Source organism: Melitaea cinxia, chromosome 3 (genome assembly GCF_905220565.1).
Source record: "Melitaea cinxia chromosome 3, ilMelCinx1.1, whole genome shotgun sequence".
Lineage (NCBI taxonomy): Eukaryota > Metazoa > Arthropoda > Insecta > Lepidoptera > Nymphalidae > Melitaea > Melitaea cinxia.
This window is the reverse complement of record NC_059396.1, coordinates 612,822-622,727: the sequence shown is the minus strand read 5'-3', so window position 1 is coordinate 622,727 and position 9,906 is coordinate 612,822. Positions and strand designations below refer to the sequence as shown.

Genomic DNA, 9,906 nt, shown 5'->3' with positions numbered 1-9,906 from the left:
GGCATAAATTAGTTCATGATAGGAATTACAAATCAAAATCACAATCCAAATTAAATTAAATCAACAACAATGAAACAATAGAAATAATTAACTTGTGTACATTGTTAAATAATTGAAACAATAATTATAAATTTAAAACAAGATCGAAAACTAACAAATTAAATTAGTTTCATTTTTAACCGACTTCAAAAAAGGAGGAGGTTACTCAATTCGACCGTGTATATATTATGTTAGTTCGGGGGTAACTTCGTTGTTTATGAGTCAATTTTGATAATTATTTTTTTGTTGGAAAAGAGATGTTCCGAGCGTGGTACCATATGGAAACCTGGATCTGATGATGAAATCGCAGAGAAATCGAGGGAATCCCTCAAAAATCGTAGTGACGACTAGTGCGTTTGTTAATTTTTTTCGTCTACTTACGTTGTATTATTTATCTGTGTAATTGAAGTCGGTTTTTTTTTGTTTGCGAGCAAACAAAATTATAAAGTTTACATAACATTATTATTCTCTCAACAACTGTAAAGATCTTAATTCATTCATCTTTTATTTAATTAATTTATTTGTTTATTAATTGAAATGAAACTTCTTTAGAGTGCTGTAATTTCAACCTCGATAAAACGAAAATGATACGTATACGTATGTATATAATTCATTCAGTCACGATATGAAACACATATAGATGTATAGGAGTGAATGAGATGGAATACATTACTAGTTTTACATTACGCTTAAGACCGTTTCACGAGACCGAGATTATCACCCATAGCATAAATCGCAGCCGCCTACTTTCCTACGAATTTCAGAAGTTACACTTCTGCCGTGTGTGAATAGCACACACACTTTTTATATAATATATTTACTATTTTTTTATTTACGGCTAGCGACCCACCCCGGCTTCGCACGGATGCAATGCTGATACTAAATATACTACAGAATGTCTTTATTTATAGTGTGAAGCTAGCTTATAGCATGGTTATTAACATAATAACAACAACATTCAAATATGCGTCGTTAGATTATACGTTGTTACAGAATGCGTTGAAAAAATAAAGGTTCACTGCTCGTTCCCCGTAGGTGATAGCGTGATAATATGTAGCCTAAATGTTGACCTGACTTCTTAATAATATGCAGTACTTTTTGAGTTTATCCCGGACATATAAATATATACACACAAATACAGACAAACAGACAAAAATTCTAAAAACTATATTTTTGGCTTCGGTATCAATTGTAGATCACACCCCAAGTATTCTTTAAAAAAAATATTCAATGTTCAGTTTTGACTTTCCAATCATTTTATTATATGTAATAATAGATAATAAGCTTAATATAAAACGTATGCGTATAATTAGGAAGTGTGTAATTTTGTTTGCATAACATAACATAAATTTACATCGACAAGTAATACAAAGTAACGTCGAAAAACTAAATTAAACCAATGAAATACGCATCATTGAATATAACTCAAAAACAACTCACAGATCTCGCTCAAATTGAACCACACGACAAACATCCGCTTTCGATTAAAAATAAAATAATAAAAATCAATACATACAGTAGTGAGTTATGATGTAATACGTACAAAAATACAGCGGAATTGATAGTCACATCCGTTTTTTGGAGTCGGTCAATAAATGAGAAAATTGCAGATTCAATTCATTACAACCATCCTACAACTGTATCAAACGTCGTCTGCGGCGTTAATTACTTTTCGGAATATTTGTACAAGATCCCTGGAACCTTTGACCACCCTCATTAAATGTAAGGGCTAATGGCATTTTTATAAAACCGTTATTGAGTTCAAGTTGGAATTTTAAGAGCTATTAATATGTTTAAGGAGTAAAAACAATTATTTCGGTGATATATTTTTTAATATACATTCATGTGAGCCAATTTGCTAATAAAAAGTGTGAGCGTTTAATTCACACACGGCAGAAGTGAAACACAACAACAACATACAACAACAAACAACTGCACATAAAAAAGACACTGTCAAGTATTTGCTATCAGCGTGTCCTTCGTTACTTTGGTCATATAGCGCGAAGGCAGCCTGACAGCTTAGACTAGATTAGTTAGATTTTTTCTTTTTTTTTTCTAAATGCACTTGTTTATTTTTATTTTAAATAGCCAGTTCTTATTTTTTTATAATTATGTCGGTAAAATCGAAAAATATTATTCATATTTTATCATTATTATTTTTTTATTTCTGATTTTTTATATTTATTTATATTTTTTATTATTGCCCGTAAAAAATATTATTCATATTTTATAAATACATATTTATAAAATATGAATAATATTTTGCGATTTTACCGACATATTCGTATTTAAATATGATTCCTAAAAAACACGATTTACTAAAAATACTGAGATAAGCTTGGTCACCCAGGTACTATTTTTTATTCTTACATTATTTTGAAATCGTGAATTAAATCAAATCTTAAGTACCATATTCATTTGTACATCAATCAGGAAAACCCTTACTAAATCCTACTGACAGATAGAAGCCTGGATGTCACTCTTAATGCCTAGGGTTTAGTTGCGAAGTAATTTAGATCGTACAGCTTGATAAATCGGTCACGGCTGTTAAAGAATTATTGCATACAAAAAAAGGCATCCATTAATCCAGCGAAGTTTAGACACTTCATTCAGAAGTAATCAATAAAAAATCCGATGCCTAAAAAACATTGGCCAACCAATTACATGATGCATTTGGACACATTTCGCGTAAAAAGTTGGGCGTAACTATTTTATTGTATCGATTTTGTATTTTTCTTTTAATTTGAATAACTGATTATCGTAGAGGCGCAAGCCTGGCAATCCCTTAACAAGAAGTTTAGAAGGATGAATGATGCGGTGGTAAGAACACAAATCTTGAAGTGCGATAGTGGTTTCTGAAGACGAAAATTAGAGATCAATGCAGGAAACACGTCATTGGATAGTACGAGTTGTATATAGTTTATGTAAACTTATAAGTTTTACTTATCAATTAAACTACAACAAATAAAGGCAAAACATAAATAAAATTATGAAAAATAAAGGGATAAAAAAAAATAGCAAATAAAGCTCCAAACGTAAACAAAACGTAATTTTTTTTGGCCCAGTCGAAGAAACTATCGATATAACGCTTGCAAACAAGCGCAGAAGTTTCAAATGTCTTGCATTATGCATTTTTCCTCGCCCGGCACCCGCTCGTCACATGTTGTGAAGTATTCACATATTTTCCACTTGTAATTATGCAAATTTTTGCTCAGCTGCAGTTCAGAACAGCGCTAGCTTAAAAAATGCGTCCCTTTTAAAAACTTGAAAATAGTTTGCTAAAATATTTTACGACGGGATCTTGTTTCATGTTTTTGTATATTTTGGTAAATTTAAACTTTGTATTTAAACGTTAGACGAAATTAAAAGATTTTTATTAAAGTCTGAAGTTTTCATGTCACGTATTGCCCGTAGATCATAACAGAGAAGTTTCACTGACTTCGTGAAACAAAAGTAGTGTCTAGCGAGTAAGTAATATTACACATTTTGTATTCTAGAAAATTAACAACCATACATATTATTATGTCCGCCAACCCGCATTGGAGCAGCGTGGTGGATTAAGCTCTGTTCCTTCTCCTACACGGGGAAAGAGGCCTATGCCCAGTAGTGGGATATTACAGGTTGAAGCGTTATTATTAGGTAACTAAAGATTGGATTCCTCACATAGAAATATAGATACTAATAAACCTGAATCTGAAACTTGTAAGAGCAATTGTAAAATAACTACGATGATATTTTCATAAAAAAATAAATACCATAACTTGAGTTTTGGACAACATGTCACAGCAACTGTGACTGACATATTAGCGGTGGTAGATTTATCACTTTAAGATTACGCTAGAATTAGTTTAATTAGAACGAGATCCGATAACTACTTTTTGAGTAATCTTTGATAACCCGTATTCACTTGACTAATTTTTCGTCTATGTATATTGTGTTGTCGATGTAATTGAAGTCGGTTCTTTTTTCCGTTTGCGAGTAAACATAATAAATAACCGGTCCACCCAGTCGAAAGTTCTGAAGTTAGTTACAGTCGAATTGAGAACCTCCTCTTTTTTTGAAGTCAGTTAAAACTGATTGAAATTAAACTGTTTCATATATTAAGTGAATAAACTATAATAAAAATATAATAAGTGAAAAAAATTATTTACATTACAAAGTCATAACTACTTTTAAATAAACAAACGTGAATTATGTGTTTATATTTGTTGATAACAATAATAGATAAAAGTCGAAAAGTAAACCTGACATTTCTGTTATATTTTATTCATAAAAGTTAATCTGTCAAGAGCACTTCACCCGAGCAGACATGTCGCGCGTCGCTGTGGTCACGGGTTCCAACAAAGGAATCGGATTTGGTATCGTAAAGGGCTTGTGCAAACGATTTGACGGAGTTGTGTATTTAACCTCTCGAGACGATGATAAAGGAAGAAAGGCTGTAGCAGAACTAAATAAATTAGGATTACGCCCAGAGTATCATCAACTGGATGTCGTGGATCGAAATAGTATTCTAAAGTTCAGAGATCATATCAAAAAGAAACATGGAGGCCTTGATATTCTCATCAACAATGCAGCTGTAATAGATGCAGAAATAATCACTTCTTATGAAAATAGCATAGAAGTTATTGACATCAATTTTAGAAGTGTGCTGACAATGCAAGAGCTGATCTACCCACTTGTGAGGAATAACGGCCGGATCCTTAACATTTCCAGCGACTGCGGACATCTTTCGAATTTGAAAAATACGCACTGGATTGAGAAACTGTCAAAGAAGGATCTGACGATAGAAGATGTGAATGAATTTGTCGATTGGTTCCTTGAATCGAAAAAGAATGGGACATTTAATCCTGAGGATTTTGTAGAAAGTGGTGCTATAGCAGCTTACAGAGTGGCCAAGATGGCGCTGAGTGCTGTGACAATGATACAGCAGAAGGAACTTGAGGCAAGGAATATATCTGTAAACTCGATGCATCCCGGACTTGTGCGGACGGACATGACGACCGGTAAGGGCTTCTACGACATAGACCAGGCAGCGGAGACTCCACTGTACCTCGTGCTCGACGCTCCTCAGTCGCTGAGAGGAGCATACGTTTGGTTCGACAGAAAGGTCTTAGACTGGTACGATTACAAAGCTGACTATTATTTCAAAATTAAAACTATCGCTTAAATTTTTTTTAATTAAGACGTTAACGTATATTAAAATAAATAAATAAAACATTGATTGTTTTATTTTGTACAATAAATCAAGTTGAAAATATTATCATAGTGTGTAAATCAGTTGAAAATTAACAAGCCCTTGCATAAATTAGCATTCTAACTGCTGTATGCATGTGGTGTATATCTACATAAAGTTTGCAAACTTTAGAAAAATATTAAAAAAAAACCTCAAAAGCTACTCATTAGTTTTCGATAGAATTTAAATGGGACTACATCACAAGTACCAACTTTCGATGAAAATAAGAATCATCAAAATCGGCATATTCAGCAAATAGTTATGAGATAAAATACATTAAAAATGTAGTTTAATTTAAAACCACTTCCTTTATTCGAAGTCGGTAAATAAATTAAAAGTGGTGTGGTTTTTTGATAGCTTTTTGTGTGCTATTAAATATTAAGCTTTATTTTTTTTTAATTTAAAATACGAGTAGGTACATTAAATATAATAAATATAATAAACTAGCTGGTACCTGCGACTTCGTCTGCGCAGGATTAGTAAGTACTTCGAGTAGTTTATTATTTTTTCAATATCTATCTTTATACCTAAATTCATCAAAATTGTTTCTGCGATATAAAAATCAATTTGTTACAACCAAATGTGCATTAGAAAAATATATCCAATTTTTACTGCATTTATTATGCTTTACTGTTTTTGCAATAATGACTTACTCATAAAGGATAGATATATGCTGTCGCAGACTTTTTTTTAGGACTAATTAAGATAAACATTTCTCTTATACATTATATACATATAAACTCTGTAGTTTTTTCCAGCGCACGCCAGAATAGCTCGAAGATGGCAGATTTTTTTCCGACTTACTTGACAATTATTGTTATATTTTGGACAATTCACATAATATCTTTGGAAATTATAGTCTATGGGTTATTCTAATGTATAAGCTATATTATTGTAAGCTTTCATTAATATCCGTTCGGTAGTTTTTGCGTGAAAGAGGAATAAACATCCATACCATCTATACATCCATACATACAAACTTTCGCGCTAATAATACGAGTATTAGTAGGAATTACAATTCACAAAATAAAAATCATTTTAATCACAAAATCATTACTAGTTTAAAAAAAGTGTGTGTGTGTGTGTGTACGCACGAAAGAAGTTATACTCCATTGGCTAGCTAACTTCACGTTGTTAACATCTTCTTTGTTGACTAGCTAAATTCAGGGTGTCCGTTTTTCGTGACGGTGTGGGCGCGCATCGTAAATATTTACTCTCATTATTTTTCCCAAACGCGCCAAAAGTAGTATAACTTCAATAAACAAACGTGGACTGTTTATATTTGTTGATAACAATAATAGATAAAAGTCGATAAATAAACCTGATATATCTGTTATATTTTATTAACACAAAGTTAGTCTGTCAAGAACACTTCACCCGAGCAGACATGTCGCGCGTCGCTGTGGTCACGGGTTCCAACAAAGGAATCGGATTTGGTATCGTAAAGGGCTTGTGCAAACGATTTGACGGAGTTGTGTATTTAACCTCTCGAGACGATGATAAAGGAAGAAAGGCTATAACAGAACTCAATAAATTAGGATTACACCCGGAGTATCATCAACTAGATGTCGCAGACAGAAACAGCGTTCTCAAGTTCAGAGATCATATCAATAAGAAACACGGCGGCCTTGACATTCTCGTTAATAACGCAGGAATAGTTGACGCAGATTTAATCACTTCTTACGAAAATAGCAAAGAAGTTGTTGACATCAATTTTAGAAGTGTACTGACAATGCAAGAACTGATCTACCCACTTGTGAGGAATAACGGCCGGATCCTTAACATTTCCAGCGACTGCGGACATCTTTCGAATTTGAAAAATACGCACTGGATCGAGAAACTGTCAAAGAAGGATCTGACGATAGAAGATGTGAATGAATTTGTCGATTGGTTCCTTGAATCGAAAAAGAATGGGACATTTAATCCTGAGGATTTTGTAGAAAGTGGTGCTATAGCAGCTTACAGAGTGGCCAAGATGGCGCTGAGTGCTGTGACAATGATACAGCAGAAGGAACTTGAGGCAAGGAACATATCTGTGAACTCGATGCATCCCGGACTTGTGCGGACGGACATGACGACCGGTAAGGGCTTCTACGACATAGACCAGGCAGCGGAGACTCCACTGTACCTCGTGCTCGACGCTCCTCAGTCGCTGAGAGGAGCATACGTTTGGTTCGATAGAAAGGTCTTAGACTGGTACGATTACAAAGCTGACTATTATTTCAAAATTAAAACGCTCGCTTAAAATTTGTTGACTATGTAATGAATGTATATTTGTTTATAAATAAATAAATAAATGAAAAGAATCATTGTTTTATTTTTATACAACAAATCGAAAAAAAAACCAATAACTGAATTCTAAACGAAAATATCAGTGAGTACGAGTATATCATTTAAATGTTAACAAGCAGCAAAATGTAGTGTTATTTTATTGTTTTAGTCTATACCTATACAAATAAATAAAATTGGAGTATCTGTGGATTTGTCTATAACATTAAAATGACCGCTTTTTACTACATGGACATGGATACACAGTATATACACCTAAATAACATTTTTTATAATTCTTGTCTGTCTGTGTGTTTGTTTCGGCTTTTACTGGCGGATAGCTGATCTAATAAGGAGTAACTTAGGCCACTTTTATTTTAGAATTTCATTTATTTTACTAGCGACCCACCCCGGCTTCGCACGGGTGCAATGCTGATACTAAATATACTACAGAATGTCTTTATTTATAGTGTGAAGCTAGCTTATAGCATGGTTATTAACATAATAACAACAACATTCAAATATGCGTCGTTAGATTACACGTTGTTACAGAATGCGTTGAAGAAATAAAGGTTCACTGCTCGTTCCCCGTACGTGATAGCGTGATAATTTGTAGCCTATATGTTGACCCGACTTCTTAATAATATTCGTGCCCAATTTGAAGTAAATCCATGCAGAACTTTATGAATTTATCCCGGACATACAAACAGACAAACAGACAAAAAATTCTAAAAACTATATTTTTGGCTTCGGTAAAGATAGAAGATCACACCCCAAGTATTATTTTAAAAAAATATCCAATGTACAGTTTAGACTTTCCTACCATTTTATTATATGTATATAAGCTAGCTCTGCGAATCGAACAATATCTATTTTGTTAAATTCCACGCGGATGAAGTCGGGGGCACAGCTAGTGTATAAATAAATAATAATAAAATAAATATTTATTTTGTTTATAATTATGTAATCAAACATAATATTTTAAATAAATTAAAAACAATTCTTGTAAAATAAACATGATAACTTATCATTTAACTTTGGACGATGGTTGTATGCTACGTCAGTCTACGAGTATATTATAATAAATAATTAAATCTATATATTATATAATACCGTTATTGATATTCATAATATCTATTGGGTCTTTTATTTGTATGAGATAGGCTGATGTGATGATCAAGAAAGTGGTGTACCACCCTAAGGTTGAATGCCGCTTGCAGATTTATAGGTGATAAAGACTAGTTTCGCTTGCAGATCGATCTGACAACTTCTATTGCCGTCTTTATCTGATTATTGATAACGATATTATTTACACCTAATAGAGTTTAAAATGTCATGTATAATAATGACGTATGAATACTTATCAATTAGGTTTACGTCATTATTATATGTCTCTTTCAGACTTTCAGTAATATCTTCTAATAACGAACCTTGTTGTAATTTTCGATGACCAGGAAACTAAATCAAAACTGGTACAACATTTTCTTGGCCGACCGTATATGTAGTTTTATCCCTGTAACTATGTCTATTTAGGTGTATGTATATTATAGTTATGTATGTGTATATATATTTTTTAATGTACACCCCCGCTTTAATCTTTTTCATGTCCTTTTCCTAAAGGTTGTCTTTAAGAGATCGCTCTTAGAGAGCGATAAGACCGCCTTTTGTACAATTTTTTTTTGTTTTTCTTGCATATTTTTGTTACATGTATTGTTTACTTACGATATGTAATCTATACATGTTGTACTGTTTTGGACCGTTAAGATTAAGACTTTCTGATCATCGCATACGCAAAAACTAGTTGCATTACCTCGGTAACAACATCGAATAACGTTATACATTGTTGACTGTAAAAGACCGCGCATTAAAATCACTCGAAAGATGTACACCGCGTGCAACAAGTTTGTACGTTTGGGATTCTTTGAAGATGTTGCCTATGTTCAATGGGGCTGACATAGTCGCTAAGCGATCAAAGACTTATACAAATAAAGAAAAAAAATGTTGCCTATCTTACATAAAAATATAATTTAGAAGTTAGTTCTCGCCATTACTCATTTCGGGATTCCAATTAGGGATGTCAATTTAGAGATTTATTTTTTCATTATGTTCATTATATATATTTGTGAAACCGAAGTTTTAAATAGATTTTGTTGATAATATTTAATTTAAAAAGCTGCAGTGACTATGTTGTCGTATTTAATACGAATAATATTTTTGTTAACCGACTTCCAAAAAAGAAGGAGGTTCTCAATTCGACAGTTTTTTTTTTTTTTTTTTTTTATTTATGTTACATTAGAACTTTTGACCGGGTGGACCAATTTCGACAATTTTTTTTTAATCGAAAGGTGGTATGTGCCAATTGGTCC

At 32.7% G+C, this 9,906-nt stretch overlaps 2 protein-coding genes across 2 annotated transcripts; both read left to right on the top strand.

The window, feature by feature from the left end:
- The first annotated feature begins 4,348 nt into the window (after window positions 1-4,348).
- Window positions 4,349-5,248, top strand: LOC123668707 (carbonyl reductase [NADPH] 3-like). Its single transcript, XM_045602414.1, has one exon. It carries the CDS (start codon window positions 4,349-4,351, stop codon window positions 5,204-5,206), a length of 858 nt encoding a protein of 285 aa, XP_045458370.1. The 3' UTR covers window positions 5,207-5,248.
- A 1,386-nt stretch (window positions 5,249-6,634) lies between these two features.
- LOC123668696 (carbonyl reductase [NADPH] 1-like) lies at window positions 6,635-7,578 on the top strand. The gene has a single exon (XM_045602402.1). The coding sequence runs from the start codon at window positions 6,660-6,662 to the stop codon at window positions 7,515-7,517; it is 858 nt and encodes a 285-aa protein (XP_045458358.1). The 5' UTR covers window positions 6,635-6,659; the 3' UTR covers window positions 7,518-7,578.
- Window positions 7,579-9,906: the final 2,328 nt, after the last annotated feature.